At 33.0% G+C, this 23,738-nt stretch overlaps 2 protein-coding genes across 2 annotated transcripts; both read right to left on the bottom strand.

Annotated features, from left to right (window-relative positions):
• Window positions 1-26: 26 nt before the first annotated feature.
• LOC141455536 (uncharacterized) lies at window positions 27-9,716 on the bottom strand. Its single transcript, XM_074130653.1, has 5 exons — window positions 9,388-9,716; window positions 8,687-8,997; window positions 7,244-7,762; window positions 5,840-6,004; window positions 27-1,179 (listed from the first exon to the last, which is right to left on the bottom strand). Exons 1-5 carry the CDS (start codon window positions 9,452-9,454, stop codon window positions 163-165), a joined length of 2,079 nt encoding a protein of 692 aa, XP_073986754.1. The 5' UTR covers window positions 9,455-9,716; the 3' UTR covers window positions 27-162.
• Window positions 9,717-10,023: 307 nt separating this feature from the next.
• Oseg4 (intraflagellar transport protein Oseg4) lies at window positions 10,024-23,676 on the bottom strand. The gene is made up of 25 exons (XM_074131470.1): window positions 23,486-23,676; window positions 23,137-23,248; window positions 22,904-23,061; window positions 21,630-21,732; window positions 21,355-21,515; window positions 21,118-21,286; window positions 20,877-21,022; window positions 19,704-19,916; window positions 19,492-19,627; window positions 19,171-19,299; window positions 18,584-18,675; window positions 18,487-18,504; window positions 18,249-18,412; window positions 17,944-18,166; window positions 17,293-17,474; window positions 16,963-17,166; window positions 15,071-15,214; window positions 14,788-14,983; window positions 14,489-14,704; window positions 13,330-13,444; window positions 13,118-13,246; window positions 12,832-12,992; window positions 12,624-12,748; window positions 11,733-11,891; window positions 10,024-10,528 (listed from the first exon to the last, which is right to left on the bottom strand). Exons 1-25 carry the CDS (start codon window positions 23,507-23,509, stop codon window positions 10,504-10,506), a joined length of 3,504 nt encoding a protein of 1,167 aa, XP_073987571.1. The 5' UTR covers window positions 23,510-23,676; the 3' UTR covers window positions 10,024-10,503.
• Window positions 23,677-23,738: the final 62 nt, after the last annotated feature.

Raw genomic sequence — 23,738 nt, 5'->3', positions numbered from 1 at the left:
AAAATTTAAAATAATATATATTTCAAAGAAATACATAAATAATTAATTGTACAAAAAATATAAATATTTAATGACCAGATTTGATGTATTTATATAATACAAAGAACATCATGTTCTGAACAGGTACTCACTATAAGAAAGAAAAAAATACAAGATTGCTATTCAACCATGGCGACCAAAATAAGCTCTTTCTGCTCTTTCCACACCAATACCAGAGTGATGACGATGTCTAGCTAGATCGTATCCATCCTCGTCTATTTGGTGAACTTGTTCTGATATATGGAATTCATGTTTAATTGGTGCTTTGATCACTTCTGTATTAGAGCCGCCAGCTTGATAGGGAACGTTAAGGGGTATTTTTACTGGAACTTTTACAGGATAGGGTACTAGTTTTTCTACTGGGTACGGCACAGCTTTTTCCACAGGATAGGGTATCGGCTTTTCCACTGGTACTGGATATGGTTTCTCTACTGGAATCCTAATTGGATATGGTATTGGCTTCTCTACTGGATAGGGTATTTGTTTTTCAACTGGGACGTGTACTGGGTATGGCCGATCTACTGGCACTTTCACCGCATATGGTACTTGTTTTTCAACAGGAAATGGTACTTTCTTTTCCACGTAAACAGGATATGGTTTTGGTACGTGAACTGGATATGGTTTGTCCACGTGTACCTTCACTGGTACTGGTATATGTTTTTCTACAGTATAAGGTTGTGGTACAGGCACTTTAACTTCATACGGTATTTTCTTCTCTACATAAACATGATATGGTTTAGGCACAAAAACTGGATATGGTTTGTCCACGGGCACTTCCACTTTTACAGGGACTTTTTTCTCCACGGTCACTGTATAAGGCACTGGTATTTTTTTAGTGATTGTTATGGTTTTCAAATGTTGTTCATGGTGATATTCTTTAGGCTGTGGTATCGGTTGAAAGCCACTTTCAAACTCCACATGTTCTAATTTTGCTGGTACATCTGCCCCATTATTACTATTTAAATCCAAATGTGAATGATCGAAATTGGTAAAAGCTTCTGAATCATAGATACCTCGTTTGCCTTGTTTCTTGCCATCAGTCTTGTTTTGTACTCTACTAGCTGTATCCTCAGCATGTACTAACACTGACACAGTAATAACCAGCAATAACCTCATCTTCTCAACTAATACAGTTTCACGCTCTCACTACTTTATTATATATCTAACTATCCCCGTCATAACTCCCACTTCCTCCAACTGTATCTTCTTCAATCTTATCCATTAAATGCTCATTCACTTCCTATTTAGCATCATCTTCTTTAACCAGATTAAAAATATCTTCCGGATGTTTTCTTAATTTTTTTTTTCTAAACGTATTCAAACCGCTTCCTAGGGTGGCATCTCTTATCCTTTAAATCAATGCAGGGAACCTTTTATTTCATTTTGATGAATTATTATTTCGACATTAAGCGCTGTGCCTCTTTTTAAAGCCTTTCGCTGTTCCGTTTTTTAAAATAAATAGTTAAAAAACATTTGTTTTTACTAATCTTCCTTTTTAACTTTAATCTTTACCCTCTTTTTAGAAAAATAGTTTTTTAGAATGATCGAAGAACAGAGTTTTCAAATTATGAAACTCCCTGGTTTAAAAATCAAGTAGCAACATTTGTGTTTTAAATCAATGATCTGAGATCATTGGTGTCCTAAGCCATACCATGGTACGTATGTTACAAAAGGGATCCCTGATCTAGTTTCTTCTCACATTATTACTGTTGCCCAATATTTTCACTTTCAAGTATAAATTATAGTAATAACCTGGATCTGAATGTGAAAAAACTTCTTAGTGCATTGGCTTGAACTGAGACATGTTCTGACTGACCCAGTGTCAAAGACTCAGGTCCTGTTCCGTAAGTTACCTTGCCAATCTCAACGGCTGTTGGAGCTTTTGTGCTGGACCAAAGTAAGTTACTTAAAGCCTGCAAGTGACATATAAAACCATTCCACAAGTCTCTGCTGGTAAAGACACCACAATAGCCTTGCCAAGTCTCGTGATATTCCGCCTTTTCACAGGGCATCTCTTAGGGACATGCACATCATGAGTCCAGAGGATATGACAACGCAAATATGACTGATGGGGCGAACCCTTGCGAAAAGGGAAGGTTTCTACTCCAAGAACTGTAATAGGACAAAATAAAAAACCTTTTTTGTACTATTCACACGTAGTATAATACACGTGTAGTATTCGTTCGTACATTTCCTTACATTGTGGATTAAGCGAAACGGTTAATCTTTTATTTAATTATATGCTTGCAACGGTGCCTTAATTGTTAAAATGATTAATTTAATGCTTGATTCTTTTAATCCTAAATGCGTGTTAATTTATCTTCATGCTATAAATATTTATTAGTATTCTTTTTTTAAACAAATAATTTCCGTAAACACTCTTCCGTGTCAATGAAAGTAGGCACTTTTTAATATTATTCACTATTTTTTGTTCATAATCACGTATTTAAAAACCTGAAGACATTGAAGAAAAAGTTTGAGGATGCATGTGTAGAACAAAGAATATTAATTTTTAAGGAGTTTATCCCAAATCGCCGCTGTTCATTCCAATTTCTTCTTGGAACAGAAATTAAAACAACTTGTATTTTTATGGCAGATGAAGCATTTCCATTTGCAAGAGATATGATGTACCAATAACTTGGAATATAAATAAGAAATTCAGATAGAAGGGTAGATAAATATTACACAGACATTCATTTCGTTGCCAATACTCTTCTTTTGAAACATTTCATAATGAGAAAATCCCTTAAAACTGAATGATGCATACATGCAATCTTCGATCGTGGTTTGTAAACTTCAAGCTTCTTATATTCTTAGAGAGGGAACTATGATAAACAGATGAAAAGGAATGTTTTATTTAACATATGCATATATTAGGTTGGTCCAGCATTGGAACCTAATAGGAAGCCTGGACTAACGGTTCACAGTCAGTAGACACCACTGAGAAAACGGCTCTAACATAAAATCAGACATTGTTCTCAAATTGAATAACATGTAGAAAACAGAGTTGCAGTGTCCCAAGCAGAAACTTCTTTTTTTTTAATTAATTAATGGCTGCATTGGTTTACTTTTTCTTTTGAAATGTAATTAATTATAATAATTATACAAGTCATTATTTATAACTCTCACTTTTTAGATCATAACTGTTTGTTGTTATTAAAGAGAAGATCGACACGAATGACATTCACTTCTTTTCCGCTTGAAGTTGATTTCCCCCCTTATTTTAATTTGCAAAAGATACTTACTTTATTAATATGTAGAATGGAAATCATGATCACCTAAAATACAACGTATGTGATGCGATCATTGAGCTCTAGGGCTTTCTTGAAAGCAGTGAGATGCATTTGTTTTTTAGTGGAGAGTTTGTGTGAATTGGTGTGTAAGATCTGTGACCAAATTATTGTGGTGAAGTCCAGTAAAGAGATTTTTCAGTCAATGAGTATTTATTCTTACTTGAGATCCAAACATGGCTAAATAAATTCATATCGAGTCAAATCTCTGAACCGATCGTGCTAGACATAATTTCTAAGATACAAGCTCAGGATACACTGGCCCTTACAAATATTCATATTTATATTCTAAATATTAATAGAAATAAATAAATACAAATCTAACTTTCTACGTTTTTCTAACAGGCACATAATCGTGAAAAGTTTCCAATTTGACCTTTCTCTAATATTTATTTTTAAAAAATCTGGTGAACACTTGTGAGTTCTTGTGACTCTCTTGCTACCATTCTCAAGGTACTAACTCACACTTTCTTTATAGTTCAAACATTTGTGACATATTTAATGCTTACCGACATTATATATTTTGTAAATGTACATTAAAATAATATTGTAATGTAGCCTCACAGGAAGCTTACCCGCGATCTGCCCAAAAACAAATTATCTTTAAAAAAGAAAAGAAAAGAAACAGAATAATACTTTGTGCTTTGTTAAGTATAAGAAGTTACAAGTAAAGCGTAGGCGCCATTTTCCAGAAAGTGATAAAGAGGTTGAGGAATTATCTTCAAACATGATTTTAGCAACACTTTAACCCTCCTAAACGCACACAAGAAAGGTCGTGCATTTTACAAAAAATAGCCCATTGGAGGGAACCTACCCAAACCCCTTAATCGAATTTTCTAGGAAAAATATTCTAAATAAAAGTTATAGCTCTATATCTTATAATTGGTACAGCAAATTAAAGGTACCTATTTGTAAAATCAAATTTGAACTGACTGCGACACAGCACAAACCACGTTTTAGTACTCGGATGACCTCAAAATAGATATTTCCATTGGACTGGAAAAATATCAAAATCGAAAATCTGCACGATTACAATACCTTCTCTTACAGTAGGATAAGAAAAAGTTTAAATGTCTAGTGGATGTTATAATGATAAAATGGTACCTCTCTTTAACTCGACAAAATCTCCTAATTATTCCATACAATTCAATTACAACATAATATTGGATAATATTGTTTGTATTGTTTTCAGTAGTGCAAATAATAATTAAAATAACCATTTATAAATAAATAATACATACCTATAATTAAAATTATTATATTAAATAATTATTAACGATGATAAAATCCCTCCAAATGTTTTCTTTAAAAAGGATTGTAATTGGGACTTATTGAATCGAAAACAGGTGTCCCGATTGACTGAAAAATATGATAAATAATTTATCCTATTGCAGAAATAGGTCATATTATTAAAAGAAATTACATTATAACTTTAGTATTAACTAACGGAGGCAAAGGAACCTCCTTTGAAAATAAGAAGGAACCTACTAGCCTCGCGCTACATCGCTGACAGACTGCCCTTGTTGAATCAACCCGTCATTCAGAAAATAAGCAGACTAGCTCCCCGAATCCTCACCGAAAGTTATTGGTATAAAAAAAGTACACCAATTCTTGTACATCAGTTCTGGTCTCTGTCGCAATTCATGCTGTCCCTACACCGGAGTACCCATCTCCCAACATTTTCTTTTGACCTTGAGTGTACACTGGGAGCTCCAGAATGTGTCATAACTAACTTCTACCAGTATGATAAAAGTATCTCCGAATCGGCAAATAATGAATACTTATCGGCAAAACTAAATGCCAGGTTCCCAAGTGCGTACTTCCTCTACACTGATGGGTCTAAATCCCCTGAAGGGGTGGGATGTTCAGTGTATGACCCGCAAACCAACCTCAGTAGACTATATAAGTTACACCGCCATGCCTCAGTCTTTTCGGCTGAACTCACTGCCATCAATAAATGCGCAAATCTAGTGGCCTCGACAGAGGCACAAACAGTTGTCATACTTTCTGATAGCAAGAGTGTGCTCAACAAGCTTCAATGCCCCGGGCATAAAGCCGATTTCACGGTGCTCGAAACTGTCCACCTCCTGAAGAGAGCGGGTCTTAGCGGAAAGACAGTTCGATTGATATGGATTAGGGGCCACTCAGGGATAACTGGCAATGAAATTGCAGACTCTAAGGCAAAAGAGGCAATACGCCTGGAGAATCTAAAGCTCGAGAAACTGTTACCTTCAGATATAAAGAACTTCTCTAAACGTTCCTACTACAGGGCATGGTCTATAGATTACGAAAAATCAAAATATGCCAAAGGTAAATTTTACACCTCACTGCAGCCGACAATACCTAAAAAACCGTGGTACTCTGACTTCGCAGAAGGTAGAAAGTTCACTACTACTTTGATACGACTGCGCTTCAACCATAACTTCTCGCCCCACCATCTCAGCCGTATAGGAATTTCAGTCCCTCCAATTTGCTCTTGCCCTGCTGATACAATTATAGACGCCAACCACCTGATCCTCGATTGCAATAGTCACCAGGATGATAGGGACAAACTGTGGAATGCAGTCATCAAAGCGAAATGTCCACTTCCTGCCAACCTGCATACCATCCTCACAGAACCAATATTCGAAACGTATCTGGCTATTTTCCAATTCACTACCAAAAACAAAATCAAACTTTGAAAATAAAAAGTAAAAAATAAAACATAACAGCAACTAAAACAAAAATAACAATAGTACTCATAACACATCCCATTAAATAATACATTAGTACATCCCTGGCTAATCTGCACAGACAGGAAGCCAACAAACAAACAAAAAAAAAAAAAAAAAAAAAAAAAAAAACTAACCAACAAAAAGGTATGAAAAAGGACTGAGGTTAATGAGTTTCAACTGAAATGGCATAAATTTATTAACAAACAAAAATTCTTGCTGATATAAATAATAGAACTTGTTTACAAAATTAATAACTGAAATAAAGAACCAAAAAAATTAAAATGAAGTATAAAAATAAAATAAAATGTCGGTAAATTTAAAAAATAAATAAATTTGGTCTGATTCTACATCAATTTGTCAAATTTTCATTTGTCGCACACTTAAGAATAAAACTCTGAGCAGTGCCTTTTTATATTCTCTCACAACCATTTCACTATCGTTCTCGTGAACAGGAGCACAGAGAGCCTGAATTTGGGTCATTGGCATCCTGGACAAAGTTTATTTTGGTGCCTTTTTTTTTTCTAATCCAAATCTATAGGCAAAAGTATATCACTTCAAAGAAATTAAAGAATTAAAATTTGTTTCTGAGTGCCATTCTTTCACAGCATAAAGAGTAGTCTTCAACAAGACATCCTACTCAAGGCTCACTAACATTAGTGAGTCCAATTTGCAGTCCCAAGTACTGCCTTTTAATGCATACTCGTTAGGAAGAGAAAACAAGCTTTTTGCTAGGCAATTAGTGGGGATTAGATTCGCGAGGGAGATCTACAACTTCCAAACACTTCTGTGTTGTTTTCTCTTCCTAAATACTTATCCATTAACCTTTGTGGCTTAACACATTAAAGTTTTGATTAATATGTTTCTTGTTATTGAAATCATTCACTAATTACATTAGGTAAGAACTGAATATTACAAGCCTGTAACTTTTCTGCAGGCAGCTCCTATATTCTTTTAAACAATGAAATTTTAGGGCTATTATTTTCATGTTAATGTTTCACGGCCACTCTTTTCCAAAATTAAGTTCTTCAGCAGCCTGCTTCTACAGTAATTTGTGTTAGTTCAAAGCCCCTTACATTTATTTCTTAAGTTTAATACATAATAGTTCGTTTTCTTTATTTATTTTTAATATTTGGACTTTACGTCATAAAATAAATGATAGAATTGAATTGACTTCATTGTCTGATTCATTGCTGTTTAATGCCTTTCCCTAATGGTTTTATTTTTATCGTTAAATTTATTAATTACTGATAATTTCTTGGTAACTTTTGAATTTTCATCCGCTTCCTCAACGGCGATTGATTCAGTAAGTAGTAAACTGTTATCATAATAGTCATCATCATCATCATCTTTATCTTTTAAATCTCTTTTACGTCCAGATCCACGATAGTTGGTATGAGTAGAAGCCACATTAAAGGATGATACCACTCCTTGCCAGTCCTCCTCTCCAGCATCATCAGAAGTGCTTGCAATATGTTCTTTATCCCACGAAGAGTGCTGAAACTTATTGAAATTTGAAGAATGTTGTTCATCATCCTGTAAGATTCCTCCAACGCCGATACTGCCACGGAAGTTTGCATGGTCATCCTCTAAACTTGCTCCATTATCGGCGCTAGTTGGTGAGTATATCTCTTCATTTTCAACCAATACAGGCACCTGTTTTTCAACTAAAAATGGTACTGGTTCAGATATTTCAACTGGAACTGGCTTCTCTACTTCTATCTGGAAAAAGATTGATAAATGAATGAGTACTTTTTTTGCTATAAGTTGGCTAGTAATACAGTCTACATACATAAATTAACATGGCGCAGATTAAAATAGCTTTAATTCATTTTGTAGAATTTAAAAAGTCGGAAGGTTTGAAAGTATGATAGTATTGTGCTGTACGTCAGTGAGTATTAGGATTAAGTCCATCCGCTTTCAGGCTTGTTAAGAATATAGAGTATATTTGTTGTTATTATTTATTTCTAATATGCTGTGCTTATTTTTTGATATGTATCGCTTACAAGAATTAAGGTGATTAGAGTAAGCGCGTCGCCGGCTCCTACACTTAAGGTACGCCTCTTATTCGGCTTGCCAGATTTTATTTATTCTCAATGCCACTATGCGTCTGGACAGAAAGTTGCCACAAAGTAGGAAAAGGAAGTTTGAGGGATGCTCTTAAAATAGTGGTAAAGTAAATCTAGAGTAGGATCCATCATTCAAATCGCCAAAAAGAAAAAAGCGAAGCAATCACGACTAAGACCCGCTGAGTACGGTTTAATTTTTATTTTTTAAACAAAAGAGCCGCTTTTCTATTCTAACGCTGCAATCTTTCTTTCTACTGCTATTATCTATCCCACTAACGGTTGGCTTTTGTGTATCTTATCCAATTCTCCACTCCTTTACTTTACTAGTGGACCTGGCAACCTCTGGCGTGGGTAAATTTATAAATATGTACTTAAATATTAATCAAGAGCTATGAGTAAGGGTTGTAGGATTCTTTAATAATTACAAAAAAAATCTAAGGCATAACAAAAAATAGCAAGACAAAAATAACAAAAAAATTAGAAATATTTTTCATATAATTTAAATAATTAACCAGCCAATACATAAAATTGAATAATAATTACAATAATAGTAATAATAATAATAATAAATCATTACCTTAACTGGATAGGGCACTCGTTTAATAACTGGATATGGCTTTGGCACAGGTACTCTCACTTGGTATCGTACTTTTTTCTCAACAATTACCGGGTATGGTTTAGGTAAAAATACTGGATACGGTTTGTCCACAAGCACTTCATACCTTACTGGCACACGTCTTTTGAGAGTAACAGGATATGGTACTGGTACCCGTTTAGTTATAGTGACGATATTCCATGCTGGAATTTTCCTGTCACTTTGTCCAAAAGCTCTTTTTAAACCAACCAATAAATTCATTCTTCGTTCCGCCGTAGGTTGCTCGTTGTTACCTATCACATATGTTACAATCACCATTAGGTAACTAATTTAAAATAGGCTGTTAAAAATTATAAACTGGAAAATAGAAAATGCAGCATGAGGGTAAATTATTTTCCCAATAAAAACAATTATCTGGGAAAACAAGATAATGTGAGTGAGATTTAAGAACAGATACATTAGTTGGTAAATTTCACAGAAATAAATTTTTGGATGTATGTAAAAATGAACTGAGTAGATTAGAACAATTAAGAAAAAATATTAGAATAACTAAACATAACACTTCCTAAATACAAGCTTATTTTTTCAGATGGGATTGTAAATGTGAAACTTTGTAATTTCTAAGCAAAAATCAATTACTAATACAATTGATAATTCCAAATAAAAGAGTGTAATGTGCTTACCAAATACAACATCGACAACATTAACGAGTACAATAGATCCGAGTAAGATGTTCAGCGGTAAATTCATGGCAGTCTGAACCCGTTTCAGGACGTTGCTTTCATATTTATAATGTTCACTGACCCCTACTTATCTTTATTTCCTTTAATTATTTACATAAAATAATTATACTTAATCACGTATCTATTCTTCAGATTTGTCTATCATTAAAGTGAAAACAATAAGGAAGTATTTTCTATGTTTACTGAATACTTAAAAAAAAATAGTAAAGAATCATTTTCTTGAAGAATTTTATAAAGCTGTGTTTATAAAATACACACCAAGAAAGGCAAGAAGCTCTCAGAAAGAGAAATTTAAAGGTCGGCAGGTTGATACGAACCCGGGATCTCAGAAACGAGTGCTTCTCTAGTGCAAAATATGTTTTGAAAAATCCTAAATTTCATCTCAGTAATTAGAGGTAAAGGTAAGTAGAGTAAATGAAGAGTTGATTTCGACGATATCTTTTTAAAGTAGCTATAATGAAGCTAATGATTGGAAGCAGAAGATAATTTGGATTGATATGTTCATCACTGTAAGATGATTGTGCAAAAGAGAATCCAATTTAATCATAAAATTAAAGGGTAAAATAAATTAGTTCCTTGAAGAAAAAATATTTAATAAGCATATAAATTAAAATACAAAAATACATTTTGTTTATAACAAAAATAAATATGGCGCTTAATCCCAAATTGCTAACAAGACGATTATTTTTTCTTAGAAAAACAATAATATCACAAAATGTACTATTGCGAGCAGAAAACATTAGGTTGTTGCTTCGCAACAGAAAAAAAAAACATTCTATGTAGAAAAATGAACACGTGTTGGAACATTAGCCCTAGTTGTCTGCTTAGTATAAAGTAGCTTTAAACTAAAAAAATTAAAAAACAGTATATAATGAACAAAAGTCCACAAACTCTACAAAACAGTATGAACAGTATCTATTTTTCATTCATCTTTCAAACAAATTGAAGATAGTTTCGGATTTACGGCGGTTAGCTGATACTCCTATAAAACATCACTAGAATACTCGTAACTTTTTGGCAGTTAGTTTGTGAAGGAATGAAACTTGTTAGTTTAAACTACAATTCTTCACAATCAGAATATCTGTAGGGAAAGAAAATATACAAATAAAAAAATGACTATTAAGCTAGAAAACTAAATTGCTTTGCAACAGAAGATAAATATTTAAAACTATAAATTTCATGTTTCTTATTTCTGTATTTATTTTCACAAGTTAAAGAGTATTCTATAATAGCTCAGATATCCACCATAATCCAGGCCCACAGGGTAAGTTAGTTTATACATTCTACGTTGGGATAAAAGATATAGTATCATTGCTAGTGAAACAACTTTAATGAAAAAAATCACTCTAAAAAATATCTAAAACTGAAATCATCAAAAATGCTTCACTCTAGTTTTGCTTACTGATTTCAAAAGTCGTGTCATAAAATTCATACTAATAAAAAGGGGACAAATTTTTACAAAACTTTTTGAAGAAACTCCTAAAGGCGTTATAAATAATTGCTAAGATATATTCACAATCTAATTAAAACGAATGCGAAAATCCCTCTCAAGAGGGTTAAAAGAAATAATAACACGAACAAAGTAAGTATTTTTCTATTTGCGCTCTCAATGTTAAATTCAAATAGTTTAAACCCATGTGTACCTAAATCAGTGCATACAAAAATACATGTTTAGTTTTGTGAAATTAGAACATATCGCCAGAAAAACTAGCAAAATAAGTCAATAAGTATTAATAAAATTACAAAGGAAGTCAATAAAATTTTGTTTTCCTAGCGCCAACCAAACTGCAATAAAAAAACACTCCTTTTTGTGATTTGTATTTCTTTTCACTCTTAAAACTACATATTTAATGCACTTCCAATAATACTCATAATTGCTGTTTTTCTTCAAAACAGAATTTAAAAAAAAAATAGTTACTGGACGGATTTTCACAAGTAATTAAAGGACGGATAGATTATTATTAAATAATAAATATTCAGTCAATAACTTAGAGATCATAAATAAAAAAAATATTACTAAGCAATGTTGAGAGAAACAAAATCATGGTTCAGTTACAACGTCAATAATTTAAAAAGAAGAAAAAAAAAAGGACCTGAGTCATAAAACCCAATTTACAATAGAAACTTTCAAAAGTTATCTTTAAAAAAAATCCAAGTGATTTGAAGAAGTAAAAGATAATAGCCACACCCAATATAGAGAAATGTGGAAAATAAAAGAATTCAACAAGGATGTTCCCTATTTAACCATTTCATTAGGACCTCAAATGTGAGTCAAGTTTAATTACGATTTAGCATGGCATAATGGACAAATCTGTCTGACACCCATATGACTAGCGCTGTGTTTACACATCTTACACGTCCAAGCGGATGTAAGATTCAGCAACGGACGGCCTGAGACAATGCATACTGGATATCTTACTTCACAACCCGGACAAATTCCATTCCTGAAATTAAATTTCATTAAATGAATTATTAAAAAACAAAAAACAGCATGATAATGATTTAAAATTGAAGGCAAACATACAATAGCATCAATAAAAATCAGTACTTGAGTTTTTGGTATCTTAGTTATAGTAAATACTTTTACTTTATTGTGATTTATATGGGCCAATTAGAATGTTTCGTCGGATACTATTTTTTATTTCTGTGGACTGATTGGTTCAGCCGAGAAGGGAAGAGAAATTACTGTTTCGTTTTTATTTTGTTTATAAAATGTTGACATTTAAGCATGATCAATAAATGAGCAAAGTCAATTAGTCATTAGATCCATACGACTCATGATGGCCGCATAATAATAGGTCAGCAAAGAATAAATATATATGAAATATATGCACAATGTGAAAGCTTGGAAAAATTTCTATCCCCTTCTTATTCAAGAAGTTGATTATTCATTTTAGTTGTAGTAATTCACTGTCGAATTTCGTTCGTTTCACACTTAAAAGAACATCATTTCAAATTGAAGCAATCCCCATAATGTTCTAAAACATAATGTTCGCTAGTTATATCACTGTTATTTACAAATGAATATTTTATTTTGCAGTTGTGCTTTATTTATTCTTAAACTGACGTGATATGACGAACACAACGTCCTCTGTAGATGTACCCAACTACCTCTTAAAATAAATTCTGCTATATTATACTGTTGACCCGAAATATTTAGAAAAAGCATTTCTCACCAAGCTGGCAGTGTTGATGAACAAGTACTGCATGATACAAAAATTCCTTTTGGATCTTTTGGTGGATGTCTTGTGAAAATTTGCATCGCCAAATCAGCATACTGTTCTTTCTTTGATTCACTGAACTGCAAAATAAAAATTATGCTCCTATTTAAATAACTGCTAAAAAATATATTTCTAATTTTAATGTTATGTATATAACAGTTACCGTAGGGAGAGATTCCAGTTTCATGAAAGCTTTAGAAGCTGTGCCGAATGCTTTACTGTTACAACTGGCCAGAGCAATCAGACAATAAATTTCTTCCGGGTCTACTATTCCTTCGTATGACTTCAAATGAATACTTGTCATTGTTGCTAGATCAGCATGACCTATTTCATTAAGGCAATTGAATTAGCAACAATTGTAATGAAAAGCCATAAAGAGCAAAGAACATTCGTCAAACATTCAAATGTGCACGCAACGCACCGAATCAGAACTGGTAATGGCAACATACCTTCATACAATTGTCTTTGTGCCAACATTAGGAAATGATAGGCTTCAGCTCCCCGCCAGGCATTGTCTACCATTTTCAAATCAATACCTCTCAATTCGTCATAATCTTCTACTAAGAAACCAATTTTATCTGTTTCGAAAGAAAAAAACAACTGAGTTTTCCAACCACATCGAAATAAATACAATTTGGCAACTTTTTTTTGTTAAACATACCTGAAGAACTAATACTTTTTTGATTCAAATGTTCTTCAACTAATAATGCCGAAAGAACATACAATTTCTTAATTCTAATAGGTTTTGATTTTTTGGATATTTCCTTTTCAGCCAACTGCGTATATAAACAAATAAAACAAAACATGAAATGTTAACTGTTCACTATTTTTGGTGAATGATTCATAGTTTCAATAGGATGAAGAAATAACTGCCAGTTTCAGTCATGATATATTTTTATTATGCCGAGCTTTCGACCTAGGGACTAGGTTATTTTCAGAGCTGAGGAACATGTTTACAGTGTGTTAACAATAATTATATTAAAATGAATATGTAATTTAGGTAAATAATTTTGTAAATTACGTGACATTATACTAATATAAATATATCATGACTGAAACTGGCAGTTATTTTTTTATGAAACGTTTATTTAACAAACGTTTACATTACATTTAGGGAGAGGACTTGTAACTTTATTGATTCTCTCTCGCTTCCTCAAATGGCGCTCTTACTTACTTCAAATGACTCTAAGATTTTCTACAAGAACGAGTTTAGGACCAAAACAAAATCTTCAGAAACCGAAAAAGGCTAACAATCGAATCTTATATTGATACGATTTTTTATATCCAGATAACTATTATGTAACTAACTTCACAACAAGTTATTTCTGACAACTTTTCTACCTAATTTTGTAACGAATTTTTATTTCATTTCAAACTGTATGATAGAGAATGAATTGCCATAAAACCAAAGTAAGTTTAGATACAATAAAACTTCTACTACTACCTTCTAAAATAAAATAAAATGTGATTAGTCCCCATTTTCATTTAGGGCTTAAAGTTCAAGAAACTACAAGAGGTACGGTAAGCTTATGGGGAATCTTTTAAGTAAAGCCTCACTTCCAGTTGATAATGAAAGAGATAGACTTTTTTTAATGAATTTAGCTTAATGGCTTCAGTGTAATGTCTCTGCTCTCCAAAGCCTTCCAGAACAATTTTTCTTACTAAAGTATTAAACTAAAAGTATTAAATTAAAGAAAATTTAAATTCTTTTAATTCATATGTTTCAAGTTCTGCCTCTGATAATCCTATTTATTAAATACTTTTTATTTCCGAAATAGGAAAAAGTAAAACAAGAACATTCAAAACGGTAAAAGGCCAACCTGATACATTATCTTAGCAGCATCCAGTTGTCTATTAGCTTTTCTATAAAGCTGTATTACTTCCAGATGTCTGTTTTTAGTAATTAATGTATTTGCATATTTGTCAAGCATGAATGCAATTTGAGGTAACATACTGTAGGTTTCCGCAAGAGCCACAGCTTGGTCCCATTGGTTTAGCTGAACACATGATTGAACAGCAGTTTCCACAAGACCACTCTGAAGAATAAAACAATAATTACTGGCTAAAGATTTTGAAATCTCTTAGTACCTAAATTTCTGATGCTTTGAACCTAACTTACCTTAATGTAAGTGGATACCGCTTGTTTACACATACCAACCGAAACAAAAATTTCACCAATATCTTTTAATAATGGATGTTTATCTGGTAATGTAGCAACAACCTTCTCTAATGAATCATAATCTTCAAGAAGTTGGTAACATTTAATAAGTTGTTCCGTATTATGGGCTCTTTCATAATATTCCTTGGCCGCTGACCTTGATTAGGCCAAAAAAGGTATTACTGGTTTTAATGACACAAAAAAATGGATATCATTATCATTGTTTGCTTTGATTGATGCTTACCAGTTGCTTCTGTCAGAAAAATAATCGCCAATTGAATTCCAAGCAGCTTGAAGTTGAGAATCTGTACCGCCAGTTCCCATTTTCAGTAACTGGATAACTCTGAACCAATCGCCAAGACGTTCTCTCAAAGTAATTGCCAAGTCTCTGGAATTATTATTAGATGGAATCACTAATAATAAATACATTTTAAATTTTAACAAATATTTATTTTAGTTTAAACAGAATTGTGAAGTAGATTTTTTTTTGTCTCTGTAATATAAGTGCACCTTTCAACAAATTATGAAAGTAATTATTATTTCAACTATTCAGGCTCTCATTTACAACTCTTCAATCTAAATAAATCAAATTTAAATTTTACCAGTCAACCGTTGTTTTTTTTTTAAGGCGAACAACAAAGATACGCTCTTTATGCATTTACTCTTTAGCCGTTAAAATTTAATGATTAAAACTGGTACTGGTTCAGTAGAACAAATTTATTGGGTTGGTGCAAAAATAATGCAGGTTTTTATATGCCAAAAAAAAAATTATTATAATTTGTATAAAACTAAGATTATTTATTCAAAATATGTTCCATCATTATCAACACATAGTTGCCAACGTGTCAGAAGCATTCTTATTCCAGTTTCTAAAAAATCTTTATTTAAACTCTCAATAAACTCGCGGAAGGCATTTTCGGTTTCACTTCGGTCCCTAAGATTTTTTTCCTCTTAAGAAGTTGTCCAAATGTCTAAATAAGTGGAAGTCCGTCGGCGAGAGATCGGGGGAGTATGGAGGGTGCGGAAGTGTTTCATATTTCAATTCCTGAAGTTTCCTGAGAGTTGGCATTGCGATATGTGGCCTGGCGTTATCGTGAAGAAGAATTGGTCCTTTCCGATTCACCAATGCTGGACAAAGATTTTGCAATTTCCTATGCATTTTGTCAATTTCTTGACAATATGTTTCAGCCATGATTGTTTCGCCAGTATTTAGGAAGCTGTAATGAATAACACCCTGCAGTAGACCACCACACTGTCACCATTACTTTTTTCGGGTGCCGGCTTGGTTTCGCGAAATGTTTTGGTGCTTCATCCTTGTCCAGCCACTGGCCTGACCGTCTCCTGTTGTCGTATTGGATCCATTTTTCATCACATGTCACGATTCGATTAAGAAATGGTTCATTTTGGTAGCGCAACAGAAGAGAATTGCAAATTTCAAAACGCCGATGTTTTTGGCTCTGGGTCAATTCGTGGGGTACCCACGTGTCGAGCTTTTTAACTTTACCAATTTGTTCGAGATGGCGAACGACTGTTGAGTGGTCAACACTAACTTCTCTCGCAAAGTCCCGAGTGGTTTTGCGAGGGTTATCTTCCACCAATGCCCTAAGATGGTCGTGATCAACAACAGAGGGCCTACCGCGACCTTCCTTGTCTTCGATATCAAAATCTCCAACACGAAATTTTTGGAACCATCGCTGCACTGTACATTCACTGATGCTTCCTTCACCCCAAACAACATTGATGTTACGCGCAGTTTGAGCCGCACTTCGACCAAGTTTGAACTCGTAAAAATAAATTTGACGAAAATCTTGTTTTGACATGGTGAATATCGGAGGTCTTAACTCATACAAAATGGAACACAAACTAAACTGATATTTGAGGAAAAACAACATTAATAAACATTGTTTATAATCCATTACCTAGACTGGAGGATTATCTTTGTTTACTTGGCAAGCAGAAGTAAACAAAAGATGAAAGTTCAAAAACCTGCATTATTTTTGCACCAACCCAATAGTAATAATTACAAATCAAACAGATATTTCTTATTTGTTTCCTTTTAGGAATCGATACCAAACTCATTCATCTCTAAGCTTCTGTCCATGATTTAGTACATAAATCCTGTTAATTAATATTTACCTTCTATCGATATCAATATACAATTTTTCAGCTTCATTAAATTCACCAAAGTAAGCAGCGATTTGTGCCTTCTTAATCTGATCATTAGTTACATTGGATAATCTTTTAATTAATTGTATTCCAGGATAATCGCTGCATCGAACAAATGCAGCTTCCGCAGTTTTTAAATCAAGCTTTTTGATCGCAGCCTCAGCTAATAAACGCCTAATAAATTTAGAAAAAAAGTAATTACAGCTTTGTTAAAAAATGTATGTAATCTAAAACTGAGTCATATTAATCTAATGAAGATTCTGCCGAACATTATATTACACAAATTATTGAATTAATTACCAAAGCCTTGGGTGCGGATTTTCTTCAATGAAAGATGTTGCTTCTTTAATACCAACTTTTTCTAATAATTCCCGAGTATCACGAAGAGATTTCACTTCCAGATCAAGGATATGTTCTTCAACACTGAGTACCTCTGGATTAGCAAATATTTCATCAAGTAGGATTGCTCTAATTTCCAAATCCTGAAAATTGAATGAACTGTTTAAAGGTTGCTAGAAATATTTCTGAACTTTAATTTAGTAGATGCTATGTGGGTACATCTATTTACATCTAACAGATAAGAAGGAAGTTTATCCACGATCGCAAGTCAAGGCGCTCTTCTAAATGTTCAGCCCAGAGAAGTGGCTATTGCTATGATCTATGAATTCTGAGTCCAATGAGAATGTTTGGAGCGTTACTAAAATACAGTAATCGCCTATTTTTTCAGGCGGGGCTTAACGTCCAACTACCAATTAGGCGTCATGGTCGGAGGCGGAAGCTCATTCTTTACTATGAACAACTTTTTCTAACAAATAAAAAGTAGTCATAAGCGGGATTCGAACTGGGGATCTCCCACTAACAAAGCCACGCTCTTGAACACTAGACCAACATCCGCCCCGAGTATTATTATTAGTGTTGATAGGTTGGAAATTGTCTTACTATGCTACACACCTGAAATGTTGCAATGTAACCAGAACACATGATCGGTTCTTCAGGATCAGTTCCTCTGATAACATACATTCTAGTTTTCTCCATGATTGCCAGAAGATTCGGATTATCTGATGCCCATAGCATTGTCCAGACATCACGTCGTTCTAATTTACCTCCACCATCCACGCTACCATCAAACTCTACGATCGTCAAAACTCCCGTACTATCGATTACGGAAATACGGCTGGAATAATATTTAATTTAATATATATTTAAAATATAGTTCGAATATACATCATTTTATTACAGACAAAAAAAAAACTAACGTAGAATTAGAATTGATTGCAAGACTTTGCGGCCTTGAAGATAACGCGTATCTCTGGACAAGTGCAACTTGTGGTAATGAATAACGTTGTAATGCTCCGGATTCTCTGCCTAACACAAGTATCTTATCAGAAGCAGCTATGCAACAAATTGGATCACCTGTAGCCTAAAATTGTTGTAATGATAAATAAAACAAATTAAATAAACCATTAATTTCTGTAATATTCAGTTTAAGTTTACCTGCATATTTGTGGTTGGCTATAAAAATTAAAATGTAGTCATTATTCATGTTAAATTTATTAAATTATTGTGACTTAATATCAGATACAATGCTTACTTGGTAGGACTTGTCTAAATCTTGGATTACTTCCGCAACACCAGAAGGTGTATCATCGATATGATATAATCTTTCTTTCCTATGTTTAGTTCCTGCAAACATATTTGGCACCATAATAAATTTTTTTCTTTGGGATTCTTGATTTTTTGGAAAAAAGACAACTCCATTGGAAACTTCCGAGAGCCGTTTAGTGGCCTGCTTCCGGCTCAGCCATGACTTTCTCCGCGAATCGGCAAATAGAATTCGGCGGTACGATATGAGATGTTTAACAAAAACTGACATATTGCGAACTCCAACTAATTGTTTTGGATCAAAACAATCTTCATTCCTAAGTCACTCTTCTTTAAATTTGAAAACACATTTTTTTTTTAAATACATTGTGTAAAGTAATGAATATTTTGCAGTCGATTTAGTGTAAATTTTACTCTTCTGTTAAGCTACTATCTTGAAAACTTACAATATTGAGAGATAATCTGTTCCCGAATTACTTGTACTTATGTAACTCAACGAAGGTAGTCTAGATATCATTTCTTTATTCTACTTGGAACCTGAGAAAGGTAAACCATTAACACCTCTTAAAAACTAACCTGCAATTCCAAGTGTTGTCTGTGATTTTGGTGTCATAAAATGCCATATTAAGAAATGATCTTTAGAAGCGGCAAAAACATGTGAACTATTTAAAGCCACCCATAGAGGTTCAATATTCATATATTTTCCTAAAAACCAACAAATATGAGTATATCAAATCAGTTAAGTATCTCAATGAAATTTCGGAATGAATGAAAATAACATTATTAAAAGCGTTCTTATTAATTAATAACTAATTAGAAAGCTATTTTAAAATTATAGCTTAATTGATTAACATAAATTAAGAGATTATGTAACATAATGGTTTGTTAAGAACTTACTATCAACTGGTGTCGCAATAGAATTACAAACAAGGAGAGCAAACTGACCGCTGGAGTCATCCGATTTAGTGGCGAGGACACAGTATTCTTTAAATGCAGCTATACCATACAATGTTGTCACTGTCTTAGTGTGCATCTACAAAGGAAATAAGCAGACTGTAAATCATAAGTACTATTATACCTGAAAAATACAAATAGAAAATACCACTTGCCTCATTATTATTAGTATCCCAAAATGTAATCTGGGTTCCAGTTTGCTTTTGGTAAGAACATACCAAAGTGCTACTAAAGTAGCCCCATTTGTAATCTGGTCGTATAATTGCAAAGTAAATAAAGGAATCAACGGCAAAAGCTATACGCAATGATGATCCTTCCCAAACGCAGGATGTTATAACTCGTCCTGGTATTTTCAACATCCTTATGTGCTGTAGAATGTACCATGTTAATGTACCATTAAAGATGAAGACATTAGATAGATATTTTACATTCTTTTAAAAAATTTCAGGTTTTTTCAGAACTAGAATCTGAGTTTATACACTTAGTAAATAAACAAATGAAGAATTCAGTCAGGAGCAGTGATTTTAAGTACAATTAAATATTCTTTTTTTCATATTTTTTTACAAAGCAAATGAATCTAATCTATACAACCAAGTAAAACAATCTTTTTTTTTACCATTTATATTGTATAAATTTATATCGCTGGAAGCCAAGCTAAATTGAAAAATTGCAACATTTGTGTTTACATTATATGTAAACAATATTAAAAACCCTCAGAATAGCGTAATACCGAAGTGATAGTTCAATTAACGGTCTGATTTACATGGTATGTTAGTGAGATAACAGTTTCTCAAACTCTCTGTATATTATGGCATCTAAATTAGTCCGTTAATGCGAGAACAACTTGAATAGTTAGTTTACGCTCCATTAGAGAAAGAATAAGATCTAATCCTAGATTTCTAGACCATATCCTCTATTGCAAAAAGCCTTGAAATATAATAGTATTTTGATTCAAATCAAATTGGCATTGATAATCTCGGAATTGTTCTTTTTCCAGATGAATTATTCTATGCAGATGGGATAAGCAATTTTTTACAGTAACTTCGCCTGGTTATCATGTTCAAAGGCAGTCATTTGCAAAAGCGGAATCAATGTATCTGCCCTTACGAACAGATATTAGTATAAAAATATTTTATTGCAAAAAGATATGCCAAAGAAATCCTGGAGTTTGTTGCCGATTGCCCTTTTGAAAAAAAAAACATAAGTTGTTCACAAACTCATGAGTCTGTATCTGACGTCTACACCCATATTATCAACATAAACGACGAATGTAGGTTTCTCCATTATTGGTTAAAATATGGTACAATTTCTTATTACTAAAACATTACCTCTCCAAATACTGAGTAGAATTGCACTACATTACATTCTTTATTTTCATCTGGTAATATTGCAGATCCAATTACAGCTAGAATGCTTCCATTATGATTCCAACTGCAGTTAACCGCATTCATTCGAGTATCAAAAACAATGGGCACTGTAATAACCACCAAAAAATAATTTAAAATTAAAAACAAAAATGTTTATGAAGAAAGCTATGTGCTCGAAAAATCAAACCTTATTTTAACTCACTTTCGTCATTTTGATTTCGCATAATCTGCACTTGTCCTGTTTGGTAGCAAATAGCGAAACATGGACAGTCTTGGTCGACATAACCATTTCTACCATCATACCAAGTCATCCCAACAACAGGAACACCAGACATAACCAAAGATGGAAAGCACTGAATACCAACTTGCATCTAAAAAGTAATAACATCACTTATTTGGAAAGGGCGCTGGTTTTTCACCTTATGAAAAAGTAACTTACAGAAAAATTTCCTTGACTGTCATATATATGGACTTCACCATTTCGTAAACTAAAAGCTAAACATTTTCCGTCTGGGGACCACTGTACTCCAGTCAGAGTATGTCCCTTTAATTCCATACCAAATATTCGATTCCCATCAACTGAACCAACAATAACAGCACCTAAACAATTTTTAGAGAAAAATTAAGTGACCAATAATCCTTAAATAATGCAAATCAAACATAAGTTTTAAAAAAAAAAACAACAATAAAACATTCAGAAAAGATTTGACTAACCATCTTCATAGACTATACATATTTTTTGTCCAACTGAATCCCAAGCCATTCCTTTAACAACCGACTTATTTCTATTGTTGATCATCTCCTCGTACCAAGAACCCTGAATTTTGTGTTTTTTTATTAAAAAAAGAATTTTAAAACATTGGAAGATTACATAGATATGTTCCTTTTCTTGAACAAAAATTACAACAAATACAATTTAAAAACAAAAAAAAACCTAAGCAATTTACAGCATCACTCCATTACTCTACTTGTTAAAGCTTCAAAGAGAGTAAGGAATCGTAGCTACAAGGGTAACATACCATCTCCTTTGATACTGCATGCCTGATTGCTAATGTAGAGCCCGTAGGCAAAAAAATGATACACTTGTTAAACTGCACTTAATATCACTTAATTCTAAACTTTTTTAATTGGAATACATGAGAAATACTATGGAATTTTATTCGATTAAACCTTAAAATCCCTTAAGTTGCAACATACAGTGTACAACATTAATATAAAAGTGTTATTAAATGAAAATCTTATTGAGAAATATGATTCAACATAAATGGTCTACATGCACGAAAACCAACGCAAACGTCGGTTGTTCTTTATACCACGATGGTATTGAGAAGTAGGAAAAAATTAAGGATTAAATGAAGAATGATCCAACATCGAAGCTAACTTCTGGCAATTTTTAAAAGTCTGTAATAGATAATGAGGAGAAGAGTCGAATTACCAACTGATAGATAGATTCTTGGACTATTTAAACTACCCCAATAAATTTGATATTTTATTGGAAACAATTCGCAGAGTTTGAAGAACTATCGAGGACAAAATTGAATGTACTATTCAATTGATTCAAAGCAGACATAATGAGGAAGCTGATGACCCTTAGATTTTCTCTTCCTAGGAGCATCTTACAGCTCACTGTCCGGTGATGGACAGTGTTGTCTGTAAAGAGAGAACACTGTCTGTAGGCCGGTAGTGCACTGTAAAAAGCTCCGGGCGCTAATAACCTCAGCTGTTGATGCGCAAAAAAAAAAAAAAATAATAAAAAATATAAGGAATCAGATTTCTTGTGAATAAGTTTCCTTCCCTTATAACTATTTATCAAATTTCAGGCGGGCTTTTTTTTACTTCACTACCGACTACCGACTAGGTTGTGGGTGGAGGCGGACAGCTACTGTACTTTATTATAAATTTCGTGTCAATGTCATTAACTAAATCCAAGCAAATAGAAGAGTTTAAAACATTGTATACATGTGTACATCTATATTAAAGTTTCAAACCTTATGCATAGTCCATACAATAATTAATCCATTCTGATCGCTAGTCGTTAATTTTTCATTTTGTTCATTCCAAGTGATCACTTGAACTTTACCTGTGTGACCCTCTAGCGTTTGATTCATCGAAAGGATAGCTGGATGAGCTACTCCTTTTGCGTTTCCTAAAAAAAAATTGAATTCGATATTGCGCATCTTTTTCAAAAATAAAGAGGAAATTTATTTAACTGCAAACTCACCAGAATCTAACTTTAAAACTTTCAATAGTCCATCGTCTCCACCAACTGCTATCCATCCTTGTGAACTGTTCCATGCCAAACATTGTATCCTAATATTGTTTGATATTGCTATCTACAACATTTTACCAATAAATTAGTATTTATTAAAGTTTTCTCCGTGTAATTATTAAAACAGAAATTAAATGTCTTAGGAGGTAGTAGCTTTACTGATATTATTTAATTTCTAAAACACAATTGTTTCAGCCATATGAGGGCATAATAACGTTATACAATCCAATGAGTATGACAAAAATGATCTTTCATGAGCGTTATCGTACATATACCATGCAAGAAATATATTAGGAATAACCTTTTTGCTCAGATATATGAACATGGAGCCGCTTATTTATAAATTAGAAAGCAAAGAATAAAATGAACTAAATAATAATTTAATAGTAAGTAGGATCATTTACAAACAATACTTCATTTTACGGTTCCTGTTTTGTTTATGTTTACACGATACTTCATAACCTGGTTCACAGATAGTGATTCCTGAAGAATCCGTCTATTAGCGCTAAGTTACGTTACTGCACAATTTCACGATTATTTTTAAAGATACTCAA

The sequence above is a fragment of the Rhodnius prolixus genome, unplaced genomic scaffold (genome assembly GCF_049639745.1).
Source record: "Rhodnius prolixus isolate KJV_2025 unplaced genomic scaffold, Rpr scaffold_4, whole genome shotgun sequence".
Taxonomy (NCBI): domain Eukaryota; kingdom Metazoa; phylum Arthropoda; class Insecta; order Hemiptera; family Reduviidae; genus Rhodnius; species Rhodnius prolixus.
Note: the sequence above shows the minus strand (reverse complement) of the source record. Positions and strands in the feature narration are given on the sequence as shown.

Coding starts and splice junctions, on each gene's coding strand:
- Oseg4 (XM_074131470.1), bottom strand. CDS start 23,509: ATGTTCATATATCTGAGCAAAAAG. Junction 21,733..22,903: donor TTGTATGGACTATGCATAAG/GTTTGAAACTTT, acceptor CACAAAATTCAG/GGTTCTTGGTACGAGGAGAT. Junction 21,023..21,117: donor GCGAAATCAAAATGACGAAA/GTGAGTTAAAAT, acceptor TGGTTATTACAG/TGCCCATTGTTTTTGATACT.
- LOC141455536 (XM_074130653.1), bottom strand. CDS start 9,454: ATGAATTTACCGCTGAACATCTTACTCGGATCTATTGTACTCGTTAAT. Junction 7,763..8,686: donor GAGTGCCCTATCCAGTTAAG/GTAATGATTTAT, acceptor ATCTTTTTCCAG/ATAGAAGTAGAGAAGCCAGT. Junction 6,005..7,243: donor ATAAAACCATTAGGGAAAGG/CATTAAACAGCA, acceptor TTATTTTCAAAG/TTTGATTTTGTTTTTGGTAG.